The sequence below is a fragment of the Emys orbicularis genome, chromosome 22, assembly GCF_028017835.1.
Source record: "Emys orbicularis isolate rEmyOrb1 chromosome 22, rEmyOrb1.hap1, whole genome shotgun sequence".
Classification (NCBI taxonomy): domain Eukaryota; kingdom Metazoa; phylum Chordata; order Testudines; family Emydidae; genus Emys; species Emys orbicularis.
Window position 1 is genome coordinate 11183473 of NC_088704.1, and position 22628 is coordinate 11206100.

At 47.7% G+C, this 22628-nt stretch overlaps 1 protein-coding gene across 1 annotated transcript in view; it reads right to left on the reverse strand.

The window, feature by feature from the left end:
• Window positions 1-20955, reverse strand: part of TNFRSF8 (TNF receptor superfamily member 8) — a 38800-nt gene extending 17845 nt beyond the window's left edge. The window contains exons 1-2 of the mRNA XM_065421136.1: window positions 20893-20955; window positions 2600-2690 (exon numbers count right to left, since the gene is read on the reverse strand). Coding sequence (XP_065277208.1) covers window positions 2600-2690; window positions 20893-20955 — 154 coding nt within the window. The remainder of the gene's footprint in view (window positions 1-2599; window positions 2691-20892) is intronic.
• Window positions 20956-22628: the final 1673 nt, after the last annotated feature.

A 22628-nucleotide genomic window follows, 5' to 3' on the forward strand; every position in this document is an offset into this window, starting at 1 on the left:
CTGTGGATCAGCTGACCGGCAGCCCAGGGAGTAAACACTGCTGGCCTACTCTGGGATTCTGCTGGGAGGAATGGTGGTCTGGTCTAGTGGACAGGTTCAGGGATGCAGGCGTGGAGCTGAGCTTGGGGGACTGGGACTGGGACGAGCAGCTAAGGGAGGATGGCACAGACAACCTTAATTCTGGCATTTCCTAACTTTTGAGGGCTTGATTTCGCAACCTTAATATCCGTTTAGTGTCATTTTTGCTATGTAGTAGAGCAGGGGCAGGCAACCTATGGCACGTGTGCTGAAGGCGGCACGTGAGCTGATTTTCAGTGGCACTCACACTGCCCGGGTCCTGGCCACCGGTCCGGGGAGCTCTGCATTTTAATTTAATTTTAAATGAAGCTTCTTAAACATTTTAAAAACCTTATTTACTTTACATACAACAATAGTTTAGTTATATATTATAGACTTATAGAAAGAGACCTTCTAAAAAACGTTAAAATGTATTACTGGCACGCAAAACCTTAAATTAGAGTGAATAAATGAAGACTTGGCACACCACTTCTGAAAGGTTGCCAACCCCTGTAGTATAGTATCTATTTGTCCAGGGAATATTCCTCTCTCTGATCCTTTTTTAATGCTAATCTCCCCCTAGATTTCCCCCCGCTTTTCTCCTCTCTCCTCCTCCCCAGTCTTCCTTAAGCACAACACCAAGCCAACATCCTTCAGGTACAAATCAAATGTAACAACTCCCAGATCTGCAGCTGCTATAAAAACGGTGAAGCCCCTTTGAAGGCAACGAAGCTACACTGACATACCCCAGTTGAGGATCATAGAACCATAGGGTTAGGAGGGACCGCCAGGGTCCCGAGTCTAACCCCCTGCCCAGATGCGGGATTTGGATGGTGTAGACACAAGACAGATGGCTGTCCATCCATTTGAGTAGGTTCCAAACTGGGTAAAAGCAGCTTCGTCATCCCTAATTTCTTGTTTTACTGGATTCAGAGTAGCAGCCGTGTTAGTCTGTATCCGCAAAAATAACAGGAGTACTTGTGGCACCTTAGAGACTAACAAATTTATTAGAGCATAAGCTTTCGTGGGCTACAAAGAAGTGGGTTGTAGCCCACGAAAGCTTATGCTCTAATAAATTTGTTAGTCTCTAAGGTGCCACAAGTACTCCTGTTGTTTTACTGGAAGCAGTCTCCCTCTTCCTAATTTGTAAAGTCTCGGCTGGCCACACACAGGGGTGGGTCTCTCAGGAGCCCTGGCATAGTCTTGACATCACATGGCCACAGCGCAGGATGTCCTGCTATTGACCCAATCCAACTTCATGCAAATGCTCACAGCCAAGCACAATACCCCTGCGCGCTATCAGCCAAACGAATAAATGTCAAAAATTTCCTTTTGAGAAAAAAAAAAAAAAAAGAAAAACATTTTTACAAAGAGGGAAATGCCACAAAATGCCCCGCCCACTGAACTATTTTGGCCAATGGGGCTAGCTTCAGGCATTTCCGGGACTCGGTCTCTCTAAGCCATTTCCTGTTTCTGACCACAAGGCTTGTTACTCTTCATGAGTCATGGCTAGCTTCCGAGCGGCCTGCTGCTGGCGCTGAAAACAAGCTGCCCACCTCCCTCTCCTCTGGAACACTTTCTAAACTGTTTTGACTCTGAAGAAAGCGACAGAGTTTCCCCGGCGCCGTTTGCTATTTTTATGGCCTGCGATCGGATGCAAATTGAGCTTCACAGTTTTACTGGACAGTTTGAAACCCTGCAGCAGCAAATCAGTGGGGCCGATTCTTGTGCAGTCACTCGCAGCAGTGGGTGCAAAACACCAGCAATTCACGATGGCAGTGTTTTACACCGTCTGTCCACGTGCTTCGCACAGGTGGACATGACCACGCAAAAATTCAGCGGGATGCAAATTTAAGGACCCGATTCTGCAAAGGCTCTGAGCACCTCCAACGAGGTGCTGAGTGCCTTATTGCTAGTGGCACAGCTCCTTGCCAGACCAAGTCCACAGGGCATGCTTACACCCTGGAGACGATATTGGCCTGGCTGTTCCATTGTAGCTATGCTGGCAGAACCCCGTAATAGAGACACTGCCTACGCTGATGGAAGGAAGGGGTTGTTGCATCAGTGTAGGAACACCACCTCCCCCAACGACAGTAGCAACGTCGATGGAAGGATCCTTCTGTCAGCATAGCTACCTCTCTGCTGAGGGTTAGGTCTGCATAGCTACAGCAAGCAGGGTGTGTGTGTGGGGGGGGAGGGTTGGATTTGTCGTTGTTCCTCCCCCCCCCCAACCAACGTAGCTACATTGATCTAAATTTTAAGTGTAGACCAGCCTAAATGTCTGCAAGCCGCACTGACAAAACTGTCAATGCCTAAAAACGAGCAGGGGCTTATGCCCTTCATACTGTGGATCACTGGGACGTTTGAGGGGAGGGGATCTGGATCCAGACCTGTTGCTCATTCATAAAACTGCGCACTGCACACTTCTGCAGGGAACAGAAAGAACTCCCCCCACCATTACACATTGCCTAGTGCATTTGCACCAGTCAGATGTGCCGGAACGTTTGCCTGTTAATTGTTCCCGAGTTACAAACATACTGACCTGAGGGACACTGGTAGCAGCAGCGTTGTGAAGTTTCATCATAGAGCCAGTTCTCTAGCACCTTACAGGACTGAGGTGAGATAATCAATGTCTAGAAAATCAGAGAGACCAAAGACAGCATTAAAGCTCAGTAGCAGCCGTATTCAACGTACAGCACTTTGTAATGATCCAATATGCACCCAGGCCAAAACATAGAAAAGCCCATCTTCGTGCAGCTCTTTCCTGTGAACGAGTAGACGAGCGGAGTGTGGGAATGGGAAGCTGTATTGCAACCCGTCCATCTGCCATTTCAGTGCTCAAAAGCCTACGGCGACAAACGCAACTGCACGGACCAGGGCCGGCTCCAGGTTTTCCGCCGCCACAAGCGGCAAAAAAAAACCAAAAAACACGACTGGCAGCACTTCAGCGGCAGCTCTATCGTGCTGGTCCATTCACTCCCTCCCTTCGTCTTCGGTGGCAGGTCAAAGAGGAAGAGAGGGACTGAGGGACCCGCCACCGAATTGCCGCTGAAGACCCGACGTGCCGCCCCTTTCCATTGGCCGCCCCAAACACCTGCTTCCTTAGCTGGTGCCTGGAGCCGGCCCTGGCATGGACTGCAGTACTGTCCTAGAATGACCCCCTCTCCACTCCAAACCAGGATTTTGGAATAACCAAAGTAGACTCCCTAAGGAATCCATATCAGGTTTTAGACTTGGCGTATGCTAGACTTTGGGTCATAGTCAGGGCTGTGTAGATATCCAGCCAGAATGGACATTATAAATAAAACTAATTCTTTACATTAATAGTCAGTTTTATGGATTGTTTCCAGGCATCTGGTGACCTGGGCCACACACAACAGGTGCCTGCCATCCTTCACAAGGCTCCTTGAAACTACCTTTTTACAGTTCTGCCATTTTGTTAAGCTCCTGCTGGATCCAGCAGTCTCCTCTCCCATATATCAGTGTAGAAAATATATATCTGTGTTCAATTGTTTAACTGGATATAATCCAATCCAAAGACCTGCTTGCGATTCAGTTGTTTCGCTGGTCACATGGGGACAGAGCCTGCACTGACATCAGTGGCCCAAGGAGAGAGCCTGCAATCCCTTACTCCCATGCCCAGGCCCACTGTCTTCAGTGAAGCTTTTCTTGTGCATAAAAGGTTTTCAGGAGCAGCCTCTGCTCTGACCTTAGATAAAAAGACTCGGTTGTGAATTGTCTCAAGAAGCAGATAAGCCAGAAGGCACCTCTGTTCAGTGGCATCAGCACCTTGCTTAGAGCAATTTGAAGCACGTACTGGGAAATTTCACTGCTACAAGTTTTCTGATGAGATCGTTTGAACTTGGCAATCTCCCATTCACGCCCCGCCCCATTCTCTGAATTCCATTTTCAGCTACTGGTGGAAAGTGTAAAATCATCTGAAACAGCAACTTGTCTCAGAAAGAGATGGAACCAGGAGATCCACCATAGACTGTGCCTCTTGATGGCGTTTCGACAGGTAACAAGGACCTCAGGAAATCCACAGCAGATCAACAGGAGGGATAGCTCAGTGGTTTGAGCATTGGCCTGCTAAACCCAGGGTGGTGAGCCCAATCCTTGAGGGAGCCATCTGGGGCAAAAAATCTGTCTGGGGATTGGCCCTGCTTTGATCAGGGGGTTGGACTAGATGACCTCCTGAGGTCCCTTCCAACCCTGACATTCTATGATTTCTATGATCCCCTTGGCTTCTGCGGGAGAATTTCCCCCAGTCCTTTGGCATAACACTTCACCCTTCTACAATGCCTTCTGTCGACAATGCAGAGCTTTACCGACATTCATCCATGAACCTCACACCCAGCCTCTGAAGCTCTCTCTCTTTTCTACAGGGGAGGGATTTGGTGCCCTAATCACACAGCAGAATGATAGGAAAGCCTGGAAGGGTACGTCTGCACTGCAAATAAAAACCCGTGGTGGCCCGTGCCAGCTGACTCGGGCTCAAGGGGCTCGGGCTGAGGGGCCGTTTAATTGCAGTGTAGACATTCAAGCTCTGGCTGGAACCTGGGCTCTGGGAGAGTCACAGATGGGTGGACTGCATGAGCCTGAATCACCCAGCTGTGGGTGACTAATTGCAGTGTAGACGCACCCACTGGAATAGAGTCAAATGGCAAATTAATAGCAGAATTGGCAATAGAACCTCTCTAACCATTAGCACACACTACCTTCTAGAGACAGTAATAGAACCAAGGATCCTGACACTTCAAAGGGACTCAAGAGGCTGTCTGAGGTCACAGAATGAGGAAGGGGGATCTCCTGGCCTCTCCTGCAGAAGCACCTTAGCTAGCTTCTAAGACTAATTTAAGCAGCAGGAGATGACGTTATTAAATCAGTTGTTTAGAGGGGAAGGTCCCTCAGGGTCACCCTAGACTGTTTCAACTAAGACATTGTACTGTGAAGGAGATTAGAACTAAGCCCAGTTTTTCTACCCAGTTTTAAAAAGATAAATTTAAAAAAAACACAGTCAGTGGCCATATCTAAGTCCCGCTGGGCCAGCTTTTCTGTAAATTCTCTGGAAAGTCACTGACAAGCGCAGCGCTTCCTTCCTGGCTCTCCGATGAGATCCGACTTTGGGCTGTAAGGAATGTTCAGTATCAGATCAAGTTGAGCAATGTGACTTTAAATGATTGATGGAACACTCTGCTTCTTCCACTGAATTTTCTGGAAAATACGTAGACGCTTTTCATCATTTAATTCAATGAGAGGGTTTTTACAAAGTTTAAAATATTGAACATACAGGACCAGATTTGGCTCATAGTTACTATTGCATAAATCTGGAAAATGGACTTATTCCAGATTTGACTGAGAGCAGAATCTGGCCCACTGCCTAATAACGACTGCGATAAATTATTGCACGTCTGCAAACAAATGTGACTCAATTACTTAATACCTCGTTTTGCCACAAGAGGGCAGCGGCCTGCCAGTTTACCGCTTATTCACTGCCTGACATCCACAACCTCACAGACTGATCTGCTGCCAAGGTCAGGTCTGAAAATGACACAGCCTAGTAACACGCAATCCACCCACCATTACCACTCTGCGGCCAGCACAGTAGCATTGCTGCCTTTATTATCCTCTACGCAAAATCCCAAAGTGCTCCGAGTTCATAGAAAACTTTGTAAAATGGTTCCTTAAAATCAAGGCACGGTTTCTCTACCATAGAATGTCTCTTTCTGCTGACTCAGCCTTCCTATGTCTTGGCAGTCCACCAAGTATCACTGAGGGTTTGTCACTTATGCTGTGTCATGAGCATGAACTTTACTCATCAAGCGCTTTCCACTGTCCGCTCGGTGCCAGTGGATATCCCATTTCTGACTCAGACCTTTGTTGCCCTCCCCTTTTCATTCCCTCAGCTATTAGTCCCTATTTCAACCAATCAACAGCAGCGCAGCATGGTCGAGTTCTGTTATCATAAAATCATAGAATATCAGGGTTGGAAGGGACCTCAGGAGGTCACCTAGTCCAACCCCCTGCTCAAAGCAGGACCCATCCCCAGACAGATTTTTGCCCCAGATCCCTAAATGGCCCCCTCAAGGATTGAACTCACAACCCTGGGTTTAGCAGGCCAATGCTCAAAGCACTGAGCTACCCCTCCCCCTATGTTAGGTGTGATGAACGGAACAATGGCCCTTGAGAAGTGATTCATGGGGCACTAACACTGGCCATGCAGTTTGCCACACATCCCCAGTCCCTGTAGTAGCAGCAAACCATTTATGCCTGATCAAGGCAGAAAATGAATGATATAAGCAAAATTGACAGCAGAGAAATGATGTGGGCTTCGCTTCTTTAACATGTACCGGGTTTTCTATAACCTCGGTTTCAGAATTTCACACTTCTGATGTCAAAAACGTAGAGTGACAACCACAAGGTTGTGTGGGATGAAGGCAAGTGTGTCCCCAAAACCGACTGGCGGGCCTCAGAGCGAGTGGCGTGAAGGCGTTTGGGGTTGAGAGCGGCATGTTAAAAATGACAAGGCCAACTAACTGGGTACATGTGTGAACTGAATGCTTGGGGAAGGTGGGGGTCGGAGTTACACATGGCAAAGTGAGTCTACAGGCAGCAAGGATGGTGTAATTTACACCTTCTTCTGGCCTCTCAGTTTGCTGATGTATAAGAGGGTCTCACTATAAACTGATGTAACACACTCAGGGACAGAAGGTGTGAATTACCTCATTTTAGCTGCCTTTAACCAGGTATACCCGTGTGTCACTTTCAACCCCCCTACGCATTTGCTCTGATTACGGCCCTGGATCTACATTAAAGGGTTGATTGGTTTGATTTTTTTCTTTTTGAAACGAGTTCAGTGTTTTCAACTAGGGTGAGTGGCCTAGAAATAAACCTCAATGCTTTGAGAGAGCAGAAGAGAGATGGATCACAGAAAACAGACAATGAAGCTGAATTATTTTGCCCAACCAGTTTAAAGGGAAGTGATTCTCTGGGGAATCCAAAGAACAGAGGAGGCAGGATCCAAGGTGCTGCTAGAAATGATCTTTCGAGGTTAGTGATACTCAGTGGTTCAGGAGTCAAATTAGCGATCAGCATTACCCAAAAGAGCCACAGTTGTGTTAATCCATTGTTTCATTTACTATAGTACTAGTCATACTTAAACACTATGATGGGAAATTATAACTAACTACCGGTATTATTTTCACAGCAAAATGACTGACCAAGTATTATTTTATCAACTACAATTGGTTAACATAGTAAACGCATCCTGACTGGTTAATAATTAAATCACACAGTGTTTTAATATCACGTGCGGCAAAAAGTCGCAGGAGACACAGAAAAGAGCCGCTTGCAGATCGTGAGCCTCAGTCCGAGTATCACTGGTCTAGGTTTTAAAGCCCAAGCCCCTTGGTCTGTATAATTTGAAACACGGTACAGAAACCTACTGAGGCCCTGCTATTTCTGCCAGAGGGACAGAGCAAAGATTTGTTGGTGCTAACAGTCCTAGATATTAAACCAATGTCTCTAATCGACTCAGACATTTACAAAGCTGTAGACTGAAAGCACTGGCTCCTCAAATGAAATCAAGGCCAGTGTTTAAACGTCTGCCTTCCAAGCAAAAATAGAAGCCAGTCTTCCGTCAACATCAATGGAAAGTGCAGTCCCATATCAGAGGGCAGAATTCATCATACCTTATTTCTTAGCCACCCTCAGCCCTCTAAGTACCACTCTCAGACCCTATTCTGAAGCAATTCTAGCACAAGTACTGCCTTTAGGTTACATTTCCACAAGGGTTGGTCAAACATTTTCCATCGAGACTTATTTTGTGCAGAAAATTGAGTTTTCAACTGAACTAAAATGTTCATAGAAAGTGACTGCTTTCCTCAAAAACGTTTGATTTTTTTGTTGTCAAATAACTAAAAATCAAAAAGTATCTGGCAAAAAAACAAAAACAAAAAACCATTTTTGAGGAAAAATCAAAATTTTCCACACACAAAAATTGACGAAAATTATTTTTTTTCCATTTGTCGTCAAATTTTTCTTCGGAGAAAGAAACAATTCCAAACAGCTCTAATTTTTACTATCCTTTCGTGAGAACTTATGCATGGAAGAACGAGAGAGAGAGGTAACACGATACAAATTCATATCCTCACTGCAGCTCAGAAAATGCTAGTTAAGGAGCCACCTTTCTGGCTTTTCTAATCCAATCAGTTTTATAGATCATGGGTGTGTTTGTGCAGAAGGATAAGTTTCGGGTTAACAATAATACTTTGCTCTCACACCGTACTTTTCACCTGTGGATCTCAAAGCATTTTACTTCGGTGATTTAGCATTATTACCCCCATTTTATAAGTGGGGAAACTGCGGCACAGAGAGGTGAGCAAGCCAATGACAGAGCCAGGTGTAGAACCCAGATTTCCTGACTCCCAGCCCCTTGGCCTGCCCACTGCATCACTGTGCCTATTAGAGAGCATCAGGGAGGGTAGTGCTGAGAATTCTACCTTTTTATTTTTTTTAATGGGGGTTAGGCTAAATCAAAATTCTAGTACCAATATAATTAAGTGATATTTCATGTGCTTTCTTGATTTGACTATATATTGGACCATTGTCCATTATATGCAAATAGCCAAAATGTATGTAATTTCCCACATTCCAAGGTGGGTTTTCTGGAGACTACCCCCTGGTACTTCTTTTTCCCCTTTATCCTGAGGGCCATGTAGCAGCCCCTCACATTCTGATTAAGGAAGGCTAGACACTGCTCCTTCAGGATCCCTCCAGCACAGTCCGGTGGGTCCGCAAGCCATTTTCTTGCATAATGTCCACTCCTCCTCTGCTGCCCTGGGATGGAATGTCTCATGCCAGACCCTGAATCATGAAATGTTTGCAACGCAGATGAAGACAGACTTTTTAAAAACAGCAGAGATACTTCCAAAGGCTGACCGCAGGCTTCCGTGGAATTACAAAAAAGATGATGAAAGCAGTTTTGAGTGACTTCTTAGGAAAATAACTTTGTCAGAGGCCATTTCTGTTTTCACTGGCAAGCATGAGTCTTCTGCTTAAATACTGCAGTCAAAATGTGGGATGAAGATCCCTGCCCAGATAATGAGCAGGGGGGAGGGATAGCTCAGTGGTTTGAGCACTGGCCTGCTAAACCCAGGGTTATAAATTCAATCCTTGAGGGGGCCTGTAACAGGGTGCTGGCCAAAAGGCACTGACTCAGCCCCAGTTAGCTCAGGGCCTGCTAGCTCAGCTCCCAATAAGGGGAAGAGATTGGAGCTGACAGGCTGTGGCTGATTAAATTCCTAAAGGAGAGACACCTGTGAGCTTGATGGGGGAAGGCCTATAAAGCTAGCAGGAAGGAAGTAGGAGAGGAGGAACAGGAAAGTGAGGACCTGTTGCTCCCAGCTAGCTGTAAGAGCAAGCTGTTCTCCTAAGGGGCTACCTGCCTGGTAGTGAACTGTATAAAGCTGTATACAAGTGGTGGTGGGAAAATACAAGGAAATAAAAGGACACTGGTGTTTGAAAGAGTGGTCTCCCACAAATTTGTGCAACGAGCAATGAAGGGCACGTCTACAGGGCCATTTAGGGATCTGGGGTAAAAATCTGTCTGGGGATTGGTCCTGCTTTGAGCAGGGGGTTGGACTAGATGACCTCCTGAGGTCCCTTCCAACCCTGACATTCTACTTACATAAATATAGTAGATCCTCCTGCTTAGCAAAAAGAATGACCAAACTATACCAACCCATAACAAACAACCTTTCTTTAGGAAAATAACCAAAAAGTACAAATGCAAAACAAGATTAAAATCAAAGACTTAAACCAAGGTTTCCTAATTTAAATCATGATAAAAAAGGTGATTTAAATCAATCCACCCTCTTGGCTCTATCACTTTATGAGCATAGGTCAGTAACTTAAGAGTTCTGATTCAGTTTACCCATTAGAAAAGAAGTCATTTATTATTTTTATCTGTATGGTGGTAATTCCTTCCCCCTGGGGCTGTGGTAAGGATTCATTACTTAGTGTTTGTACAGTGTTTTGAAGATAAAAAGCATTGCATGTGTGTTAAAGCTTATAATATCAGGGCATGACATGTTGCATGTATAGCCAAAATACCCATTACAAAATTCTTTTATCCCTGTACATGTTTCTGTCCTCCTTACGGATCATGTGAAGCCAGCTACTCCCCTGGCACAGAGGGCAATCACCTGAAAATACAGCTGCACTGGGCCAATACATGCAGTGCTCCGTGACAGCTAAAAAGGACCTCTTCTCTCCACTCCATGAAGAGCAGATTGCTTGGTTCCACCAAGTCTTGATCAGGTTTCAACAGTGGCGCTGGAGATGCTTGGGTCTTGTCTGCACTAGCAGTTAAACTTTTCGTCGCCAGTGCAGGGGGAGCATCCACTGTCAGCAACGGGTCAATTTCCTAAAGCAGACAGGACCTTTGTCCAGGGAAGCCGTTTTAGCACCTTGCCAGAAAAAAAAAACCATATCTAAGCCCAACCTGCTAAAAGGGTGCTAATATGGTATCCTTAGCCAAAGATACCAGGGGCCAAGGTAATGAATTTACGGCGTTGGGACTGTCTGGCGGCGGATTGTATCACTCCGCCCTGTCTACATGAGGAAAATTCTGAGAAAATTTCCCACCAGAAGCAGCAACATTGATCGCCCTGGACACACGGTGTCACTTCGAACTGGTCTGAGCTAGGTTACGTGAGATGTGTTGACAGTGGTTGCAGCCACAGGCGCCTTGTCTGCTTTCCCTAAGACCTGTTCAGTGGCAACACTGGGAACCAACAGTAGGATTTTGTTTGTTTGTTTTAATTTCTCCTAATGGGAGGGAGGCCCTAGAAAGCTCAATGATCATCTGCCAGAGGGGAGGGAATCACAGAGGATCATTCACATGCAAGCTAAGGCCCTGTTTGTACAAGGACTAAACAAAAATAATTCCTGTAGGGGGAAGAGCGATCGAGAGTGCAAATGAATAGCCTATTTACACAAGTTTCTAATGCATCCATTGCGGGTAGGCAGGGGCGGCTCTATGTTTTTTGCCGCCCCAAGCACTGCAGTCAGGCGGGCTGCGGCGGCATCCCTGCGGGCGGTCTGCGGTCCCGCGGATTCGGCGGCGTTTCTGTGGGTGGTCTGCCGGTCCCGCGGCTTCGGCGTACTTGCTGCCGAATTGCCGCCGAAACCGCGGGACTGGCGGACCTCCTGCAGGCATGCCGCCAAAGGCTGCCTGACTGCCGCCCTCACAGCAACTGACACGCCGCCCCCCGCGGCTTGCCGCCCCAGGCACGCGCTTGCTGCGCTGGTGCCTGGAGCCGCCCCTGCGGGTAGGATCTCAACACAAATAATAATCCCTAATGTCCTTATAGGTGTTAAAGGGTCCAAACATGGGGCAAAACATGCATCTTGTAAAATAGTAAGAAACTTGGGAAATGCAGTAGATCTAATATACTTGGACTGCAGCAAAGCATTTGACATGGTAGCACATAGGAAATTTAGCTAAATTAGAGAAGATGGGAATTAGTAAAGGAATGGCAAGGTGGTCAAGAAACCAGCTAAAGGGGAGAAGACACTGGGTTGTGCTGAAAGGTGAATGTCCAGCCTGAAGGGAAGTTACTAGTGGAGTTCCTCATGGGCTAGTCTTGGGACCGATCTTATTCAGTACTTTTATTAATGACCTTGGCACAAAAAGTAGGAGCGTGCTCGTGAAATTTGCTGATGATACAGAGGAGGATCAGAATATTACACAAGAAGATCTGGATGAGCTTGAAGACTGGTGTGACAGAAATGGAATACAATTCAACAGTACGAAGTGTAAGGTCATGCACCTACAGTCTAACCAGAAGAATTTCTGCTATAAGTATGGACTCATCAGTTGGGAGTGAGAGGAGGAGAGACCAACCTACGTGTGTGCGTTGACCACAGGATGACTATGAGCCACCAATGTGATGCGGCTAGGTTTGCATTTGCTGTTATCAGACGAGGCATTTCTAGCAGAGATAGGGAAGTATTAGTGCCACTGTACGAGATACTGGTAGGACCTCATATGGAAAACTGTATAATTCTGGCCACGCATGTTCAAGAAAGAGGAGTTCAAGCTGGAACAAGTGCAGAGAAGAGCTACTAGGATGATCAAGAGAATGGAGGGCCTCTCTTATGAGAGGAGACTGGAAGAGCTTGGTGGGTTTAACTTAGCACAGTAAAGACTGAGAGGGGATCTGATTGCCCTCTAGAACTACATCAGGTGGTAAACACCAGGGACAGTGAAGCTATTTAAGCTAAAGGACACAAGAACAAATGGGGATAAACTGATCATGAAAAAATTCAAGCTGGAAAGTAGAAGGTTTCTAATCATCACCAGAGGACTGTCTTGTAATAGCTGCCCAACAGAAGTTGTGGGGGCAAACAACTTAATTAGTTTTAAGAGCAAGCTGAACAAATTGATGAGTGAGACTGTATGATGGGGTGGCTTGTGATGGTGGTTGACAAGGCTCGGGAGCCCTGAGGGTCCCTTCTGGTTCATGTCAGATGTCCCTAAAATCTCATGCTTCAGGGCTGCAGTCAGTCAGCGCCAGGTTCACCTGGGAGTCTCTCAATCCATTCCCTGCCCTTGCAGGGGTCTCAGGCATTGGTGCACTTCAGTCCCTCCCAGTCTCTGCCTGACATAGAATAGTTCAGTCTCCTGTGGGCTGAAATACTTTGGTCTATTTCATTGTTGGGTTTAGTGCACAGGGGCTGGGTGGTGTTGAAGGCCTGCGATATACAGGAGGTTAAATTAAATAATCTGGTCATCCCTTGTGGTTATGACTTGGCAGAGTAGGATAGGAGGATTTAATTACAGCATAGCAGAAGGCAGTTGATCTAGACTCTTCTAGAGAGCTTGGTCAAGTCACACCATTGCTCTGTGCCTCAGTTTCCCCATCTGTAATGGGGACACTGGTAATGACACTGACCTCCTTTACAAGGCATTTTGAGACCAACAGATGAAAATCACTTTATAAGGACTAGTTATGATCACAGAAAGAAAAAAGGGCCCTTTGCCAATTACTCTTTCTGGAGATAGGTTGGTCCTTCTCTCATTCTCCCTCCCCCCCCCCCCCGCCCCCCCGGCCGCCTCACCAAGTTGGCTGAAGAGGAGGATTTCCCCATTTGTTAAATTGTCCTTAAGTCTTAAGTCACACAATGAGTGTGGGAACCATCAATTGCAGATCCTGTTCTGAGATGGGTTTCATCCAGTCCTGACTCATTGTTATTAATATCACTAATAACTGATTATTTCAGAGCGGAGATGGTTTCATTCAATAAAGACGCTTTGTTAGCTAAAAAATGAAGGTAAAGATTTGACTTAGCTGGCCCTATTGCTCATATTTAGCTCTTGAAATGAAGTGAATGGGGTGGGGAGGAAGGGGAAATCTAAGGTGTCAACCAAACTCTATAAACCTCAAAACTATCACGTTCTTGCAAAGCAGCTGCTGCCCTCGATGCCGGGGGACCTACCCGTCAGACCCTCCTGTTACTCTAGAACCTCTGTTTAGGGGGCCCCTAAAAAGAAAGCGAGGACGGCAAAAACATTCCAGGGAACCACTCCACCTCTCACCAAACGTGGATCATTCATTCTTCATGGACCCAATGATCTTAATAATAAATAATATATGGAGATATACCTATCTCATAGAATTGGAAGGGACCCCAAAAGGTTATCAAGTCCAGCCCCCTGCCTTCACTAGCAGGACCAAGTACTGATTTTGCCCCAAATCCCTAAGTGGCCCCCCTCAAGGATTAAACTCACAACCCTGGGTTTAGCAGGCTCAAACCACTGAGCTATCCCTCCCTTGCAGGTGTTGATGGTTGATTAGTCAGCTGGAGAAGATTCACTTCATAAGTTTTACCCCTTGTTTCTTATGTCATAAAGTACGACCTCTGTATGAGAACTTTCACTTCTGCCCCAGTCCCCCCTTCTCTTCTGTTAATATCTAGACACATTTAAGAGTGCAGTGTAATATAATTGGTATGCATTTTCAACACAGCACGTAGGTTGGCTTTATCAGGGAAACCTCTTGTGAGCTTCAAAAGCCAAATTCAACTGCTTCCCTCATCTGTGAAAGGTACAGAATGAAAACATGGTAACCTCAAACTCTTTTTAATCTTCAGTGTATCTCTCCCTTTTCATCTTTTGACTGTGTTTCCTTCCCCCATTGTCATCTCTGAACCTCAATGGGGAGGCAAATTGAACTCAGCATCTTTGGTCAGGTGAATCCAAAGAGCTGTTCCAATTCCAGTGGGCAAGTCAACATCAGTAGCAACCATCACCCAAGCTTGGGTATCACAACTGTTCCTGAAGGCAAGAAGAGGGAGGAGGAGGATTAAATGGCACATTTCCCCATCCAAAGAACCAGCCACTCCAAATGAAAAAGCTTTAGTTTTATCTCAGTGACATACAAGACTTACCAACTCTGAAAGGGAAAATATATTAAGTTATACAACTTCCAGCATTCTTCAACTGCACCCTAGGGTTAAACACAACGAACAACAATTTGCAAATTCTCGTGTGGGCAGAATATGCCATTGTGTTAGTCATGTCACAGCATGACTAAACGTTTAAGTATAAACATGCCACCCCCATGTTTAGGGTCAGAAGCTGGGAGGAGTGTGGATAGTGGCTCTTCCTTATCCCCAGATGTGGTTGTGAGCAGGATGGAGGTGGAGGTGTTTTTCCCCTCAGAGTGGACTAGCAGAGAGCACACACTGACTGGACTCAGCTAGTGGACCACTGCGCTTAGGGCCCAATCCTGCTCACAGGGTAGCCAAAGAAAGTTTTATCACTTCAGTGGGAGCAGGAGGAGAGGCCCCAATAGAGCAATAGAACCCACAAGTCCCTAATACATTTGAGACTATCTTGAATATTAGAAGGTGCCCAGAACTCAACGGTTCCCCAAGCAGTAAGTTTGATGGATCTCAAAGATCAGTGCTGTTTACAAGGGAGCTAGATCCTATTTTTAACTGCAAGATAATAAAGACCAATGAAATAAAAAGAAAAAAATCAAAATGCACCAGTACAAAATGGAGAATAACAGGGTAGGCTCAGTACTGCAGAAAAGGATCTGGGGGTTACAGTGGGTCACAGATTGAATCTAAGCCAACAGTGTGATGGTATTGTGAAAAAGGCAAAGGTCACTCTGGGATGTGTCGTCATATGTAAGACATAGGAGGTAATTGTCTCACTCTGATCGGCAGTGGTGAGGCCTCAGCTGGGGTACTGCATCCAGTTTTGGGCACGACCCTATAAGCAAGGTGTGAACAAGTTGAAGAGTCCAGAGGAGAGCAACAAAAATGATAAATGGTTTAGAAAACCTGCCCTAGAACGAAAGGTTGAAGGAACTGGGCATGTTTAATCTAGAGAAGAGAAGGCTGGGGGGAGGACATAACAGTCTTCAAATATGTTAGAGGTTGTCATAAAGAGGACAGTGATCAACTGTTCTCCATGTCCACCAAGAGCAGGACAAGTAGTAATGGGTTTAATCTGCAGCAAGGGAGACTTAGGTTGGTATGACACAGAAGTTCACTACTCTGTGTCAGCAACTTTTGTCGGGACTGACATATTCACTAACACACTGTCGTTGCAATATATACCCACAAGGTGGCATGCAATACATCACTGGAAAACTAATAACTCACTGGTTTCAGAGTAGCAACAGTGTTAGTCTGTATCCACAAAAAGAACAGGAGTACCTGTGGCACCTTAGAGACTAACAAATTTATTTGAGCATAAACTTTCGTGGGCTGTAGGGAGATGGCTCTGGGGAACTCGGGAGTCAGGCTTCAGTGTTTATTACCTGCAAGACAAGGATTGGACTGATGGAGTCCTGAAGGGTTGGCTGGCAAGACACACAAGCTGATGTGTCAGGGAGCTGTCACACAGTTTAACAGTAGCAAAACTCTCCCTCGCTGAAGCTGAGAGGGGTAAGGTGGTGACTCAGTTCTGGGAACCCCAGCAACCTGTCACACAGCAGCTGGTCTGAAGGAAATTCAGGATCAGATGCTGTGGGGTGACTCTGCAAACAGTAACTGGGTGGTGGAAGCCAGGGTGGGACCTGCCGGCTTGTATGGTTTTTAAGGCCCAGCTTGACAAAGCCCTGGCTGGGATGATTTAGTTGGGGATTGGTCCTGCTTTGAGCAGGGGGTTGGACTAGATGACCTCCTGAGGTCCCTTCCAACCCTGATATTCTATGATTCTATGTATGCAGGCTGTTGGTGTCAGGGCTGAGAGTCACAGCAGCATAGCATCTAAGGCACCCAGAGTCGCAGGGCAAGGGGTGACACAACCCCTTTCTGGTCTGGGTTGAGCCCCAAAGCCTCACAGTTGGATATTAGGACAAACTCTGTAGCTATGAGGATAGTTAAGCCCTGGCACGGGTTACCTCAGCAGGCTGTGGAATCCCTTGTACTGGAGGTTCAGAACAGATTAGACCAGTGGGTCCCAAAGTGGGTTTATGAACCCCTGGGGGTTCTCAGGAAAAAATTCCCTAATGGCAGACAGAGCTGTCCCTAGGGACCCTGGGCACTCGGGGCCAGCAGCCCAGAGCCTTGGGGACTTCCAAGAGCTAAGCAGATCAAAGCAAGCCAATCTATCACACTGAGGAGATTGAAACTTCAAGACTCCTTACACGAAATAGAAAGGGAGATGGATATTTTCTGCTGTTTTTTAAATTTAATAGGCTGCTAGTGTTTGTTTTTTTAAATGATTATGAAAAACAAGTTTAAGCTTGGTTGCAACGTTCATTGTTTGTCTGGACTGCTCAAGACCTGAATGCTTGTGTAGGAGGAACTCTTTGAGTTGACTTCTTAAATAGCTTCCTGCTGTTTCACATCTGATACTCCTTGATGAAACATAGGAGCCAGAGGCGCCAGTACGGGGAGGCGACGAGGGTCACGTGCCGCCCCCGTATCAGTGCTCCTCCCTGCGGGTCCCTCCCTTTTTTTCCAGCAGCCCCCGTGGACCCCCCCACTTTTCTGGCAGTGCCCCCCCCCCCAGCAGGGCTGGTGCAAGGAAGTTTCACACCCCCCCCCAGCCCTGCGGCAGCTCCCCGCCCCCCCCCGCCCTGAAGCGCCCCTCCCCGTGGCAGCTTCCCCCCCTTGCCCTGAGGCGCCCCCCCCCACGGCAGCTCCCCCCCGGGAAGCCGTGCGGCAGCTCCCCACCCCAGCTCACCTCTGCTCCGCCTCCTCCCTGAGCACGCCACCCCTGCTCTAATTCTCCTCCCCTCCCAGGCTTGGGGTGCCAATCAGCTGTTTGGTGCCCCAAGCCTGGGAGGCGGGAGAAGTGGAGCAGCGATGGCACGCTCGGGGAGGGGGCATAGCAGAGGTGAGCTGGGGTGGGGAGCCCTGTGGCAGCTTCCCCCCCCCCCCGGCACCCCCGCGGCAGCTCCCCACCCCAGCTCACCTCTGCTCCGCCTCCTCCCCGAGCACGCCGCCCCCGCTCTAATTCTCCTCCCCTCCCAGGCTTGCGGCGCCAAACAGCTGATTGGCGCTGCAAGCCTGGGAGGCGGGAGAAGTGGAGCGGGGACCGCGCGCTCGGGGAGGGGGCGTAGGAACGATGTAAAAAAAAAAAAAAAAAAACCCTGCTTTTTGGCACCCCCAAATCTTGGCGCCCTAGGCAACCGCCTAGCTTGCCTAAATGGTAGCACCAGCCCTGCCCCCCGGCCCCAGGGTGCGCAGGAGCTTTGCCCCTGCAACCCTTTTTTCTACTGGTGCCTCTGATACATCAAAAGTGATACCAGCTACAAAAGTGAGATCTTGGCAGTGTGTTTCTGTTTTCCGAATGTAATAAAAATACTGTGATGATAAATCATAGTTAATAAATTATGTATAATAAGCATGTCATAAAAACAAATTTTATATTTCCAAGATCACTGCTTTTATAATTGATGCTGAGGTAAGGGAGAAAATCCCTGGAAATATCTATTTTTAGGAGGGAGTTCACCACACTTGACATTTTAGTGAAAGGGGTTCGCGGGTTGTTAAAGTTTGGGAACCACTGGATAGACAAACACCTTTCGGGGTGGTCTAGATTTATTTAATCCTGCCTCTCCTTGGGGGGTGGACTCGAGATCCCTTCCAGCCCCACATTTCTATGGCTCCCTGAAAACGAACACGTCTTTGGCCTGGGAACACTGACCCCTTTGGATATTGTGTGGATACGTTTGTTTGAGAGCATCAAGGTTTGTTCCTTGTCTTCACTCTTCTGGTGCCAGCAGGCATGTGAGTTATCCCAGCTGAAGTGAGGGTCATTACCGAGGTGGAGCAGATCTCAGTGGGTTATGCTGCAGTTGAGTCTTGTGCTGACTGAACTCATTCGTTAATATTCATTTGAGCTCACAGAAAAAAAAAAGTGTGGTGGTGAATCACAGTGAAATGAGAAAGTCAGTTTGCTACAGATGAGTCGTACGTCAGGAAGAAAAGTATATTACAGTAAAAAATTTTAAAAAAGGATCTTCTACCAGCACTAGCTGCTCTAGAACTGACTACAGTACTGCAATAGTAAAACAATTGCCTCATTCTTGGGCTCCTACTCAAAGGCTGAGAATACTGAAGAGAATCCTGCCCAAGCCTAAGAATGTGACCAGACAAACTTCATCTGTCTGATGGGGCGTGTGGAAAAAAGATCAATAATAACTGTTAACTGAATGTAAATAAAAAAAGTAAACTAAAGAGGAGAAAAACAATTTAAAATATAAATAGGCTATGGATTGCCAGACACTAAACAGTAGCATCTGAATTCCAGTGCTGCCAGCAAGAGTCGGCATACAGAAACACAGTAAAAAGACAATCCTTGCTCCAAAGCAATCATAATCTCGGTGACTCCAGGTTTTAACAGGCATGGGCTAAGTAATGGATGGGACCTGAGTCTGAATATTGGTGCTGAATATTAGAAAAGCAAATGCACTGTCTCTTGCAATAAAATAACCATTTTGCACTGATATAGGGTCTTTCCCCCCCAATCGGTCTGCAGACCATCAGGCCAGTCCTGCAATCCTTACTCAGATGAGAAGGGATTGTAGGATCAGGACCTATATACTGAGGAATCACTCCACCTTAAGGATGAGAGGATGGGAGCCAGATCACCATGGTACAGTAAGTTGCGTGAGTGTGGGAGGGGAAATTACAGCTCAGGGCCACAGGGCAAACCCCTACTTTTAATCAAAAGGGCCATGAGGATCTGCTAACGTCAACGCAGAATAGGCAGGACTAAGTGTTCTTAAAGGTCTGCTCCAGAAGTCCCACGAGCTTCAGATCTGGCTTTGATCTCTATTTAAAAATCTCCAAGCACACAAAGTTCTGCTGAAATATTTCTCCATAATTTGCCATGATAGGCACTGCCTAGGCACAGTACACATACAAAAGACTCATTCACATGGGACTGTTTGGGTTTCGCTAATATTTCCATTGACAGGGCAAAATCATGAAGAGGTCAGCTTGGGGCCCTGATTCCTGCAGGCACTCACCCTTGGCTTGACTTCACTCAGGCAAGGCGGTGCATGGCCTCCATGATCCTACTCCCTGCATTATACACATTGAGGACAATTATTGGGAATTGCACCAAGCAATCCCTGTACCAAGCTACCCAGATGACTAGATGGCCTGTTATCCCATTCTAACACGGTACCGAGGACCAATATTAACTGAGGCCAGAGTTGAAATCTCCTGGGTTGAAATCAAGAGCTTTAACAGCTAAGACTTAAACCAGGGATGAGTGGGGGGAAGAGACCTAGATCATGATGGAATCTCTTTGAATGAAATTCAATGCAGAAGCCGCATCCCATTCAGAAGTTACTACAGAAAGGGGTGGTGGGTGGTCCAAAGAAGGAGCCGTTTTCTTTTTACACTTTGGGGAGATCAGCCTTCCAAGGGAAACGGTGGGGGCGAAAGACCTCTCTGGCTTCAAGATTAGGCTTGATAAGTTTATGGAGGGAATGGTTTGATGGGATAACGTGATTTTAGTCAATTAGGCATTAACGTGCCATCGCGGGTAAAATGAGGGTCCGGCTGGAGAATCTTGCCTGTATGCTCGGGGTTCTACTGATCGCCATATTTGGGGTCGGGAAGGAATTTTCCTCCAGGGTAGATTGGCAGAGGCCCTGGAGGTTTTTCGCCTTCCTCCGCAGCATAGGGCAGGGGTCTCAGGCTGGAGGATTCTGTTGTGGGTGGGTCAGCTTTTGTGGCCTGCATCATGGGGAGGTCAGACTAGATAACCATATTGGTCCCTTCTGACCTTAAAGTCTATGAGTCTAAGTCAAGCCCGAGTTTCTCCGCTTGTAACCGAGCCTGGGCCAGACAGATGTCCCGAAATCTCCGGGGACGTGCCAAGGCGTAACGAGGACCCGGGCCCAGCCTGCTTCCCCCAGGACATTCCCAGAACAGGCTCCGCTCACCCTCCGGCCCAGCTGATGAGCCAGGGGCATTTCTCGTGTTAAGTTAATAATGCAAGCGATGAATAAATCCGGATCCTTTGCTCTTCCTTTGCCAGCTCTCTGGGGCAAGCCCCCGCCCGTCTTGGCACCTTCCTCTCCAACGGGGAGACCCCAGCCCACCCCCGGGGGCAGCAGCTCTGTGATTTGCCCCCTCTGCCACCCACCCCTGGCAGGGCATCGCCTTTCTAAGCCAATAGCCGCTGGGGAATCCGTGCCCCCCCCCCCCCCCGGGGCCGCGCTATGGGTGCGGGGGAGAACGGAATCCCCCAGCGCCAGCTGCTTGCCCCCAGCCCACACACACCTGCCAGCCCCAGCTGCGGGGCCACGTGCCCCCGGCGCAGCGAGCCCAGGACAGCTGCCTTACCTGCGGGGGCGCCGCCTGGGTCCCCTGGAGAAGCAGCAGGAGCAGCAGCCCCCGGGCAGCCATCGGCCCCGCTCCCCGCAAGCATGAAGGTCCGACTCCTAGCGCATCCGCTCGCGGGACTCCCGCATCCCGGCTCGCCTGGACCACGCCGAGCGCCACTTCCCTGGAGCCAGCCCCGCGCCCCTGCGCCCGCCAGCAGCTCCCGCGGAGACTTTCTAGCGCGAGCAGCGGGGGCGGCAGAATCCGAAACCCCGAAATCACACCGAGAAAAGGGGTTTGACAGAGCGTGTCACTAGCCCGGCCCCCTCCCTCCCGCCTGCCCCCCCCGGGCTCCCCCAGCATGCAAATTGCAGCGCTAGGGAGCACACGGGGTTTCACGCCTTTGCCCGAAAAACAACCGGCGCCGCGGGGGTCAGTTTCTCCCCCTTTGCCCGTCCCTGGCTGCAGGGAGCGGGAACAAAGAACCTCGGAGCCCCCCCTCTTCTCTGCCCCGGGCTGAGCAAACTCCTGCTCCAGCCACCCCTCGCCCTCTGAGACAACACTCATCTTCCTCTGCTTGGAGGACAGCGAGCTCACCCCCACCCCGGGAAAGTCTGGGTGCTTTAAGCTTGAACTGGGGGGGACCCGCCTTGCCCTCGATTTCAGCTGGATTTGGAGCAGCTCTCTCTCTTTGAACGGTCCAACGCCCCGTGGGATTAGCTTTCTCCCAAAGAGAATTTCAGCCAGTCCCCTCCCTGCAAGACTCTGCATGAAACCTCTTCTGCAACCCCCCCCCCCCCCCACAAAAACAAGTTTTGTAAAAATAGCCCCTTGAAAAAGGACAGAATGGGTTTAAAAAAAAGAGCCAGGCAGTAAAGTCCCGAGAAGCTGCGTTTTCATGACGATGCTTTTTTGTGCGCGTAAATTCTGCTTAGCAAAAGGTCAGCACAGAATGAGTGGAGGGTAATTCGTTGATTTATCACTGGTGTGCACCAGCCTCACTGAAACAACCCCTGTAATTACCCGGCATTTCACTCTCCTGCAGCAAAGTTCATTATGCAAAATGGGAGCGTTTCGCTGAAATGGCTTTTGAAGTCCTTATTTAACTCACTTTATTCAAGAGTCATGGATGTCTTCTCTAGAGCCCCCCCTCCACAATCACATAAGCACCTACTTAACTTTACACACCCGAGTCATGCCCTTGGACTAGTGGACTCAGGTGTGTTTGCAGGATTGGGTCCTTACTTGTAAAATTAATCTTCGGCTATTTTTAAAAGCAATTTTTACATTTAAAAATGCAGTCTCATGCCTTCAATAGAACACCAATTTATTCCCAGCTATCACACACGAACTGAAACCTGAAATAAACATAGGGCCCTACATTTTCAGAGGTGACCTTGAGCACTGCATTGTAGAGTTCACTGATCCCTACCAGCATCTTATCTAGTTTGGCAAAATATGTCTTGGGCTGCAGTCTCAATTATAAACTTACAGAACACAAACTGGCTGTGGGTAGCAGGTGTTTGAGGTTTGGGGACAGCAGAGTGGTTGAGTGGGATAGTGTGTGTGTGTGTGTATTGGGCTGTTAAAATTACTGTCTGGAAAATTTATTTAAACTTTATGGTAGATTGCATGGTTTTCTTGGTTCCTAGAATCAAGGTTGCTGGATTGGGTTTATTTTTAGTTTTGTTTTGAACTTTAATCAACATAAATACAACAGCCAAATTTGGGGATAGGATGTGTGTTTTATTAGGACT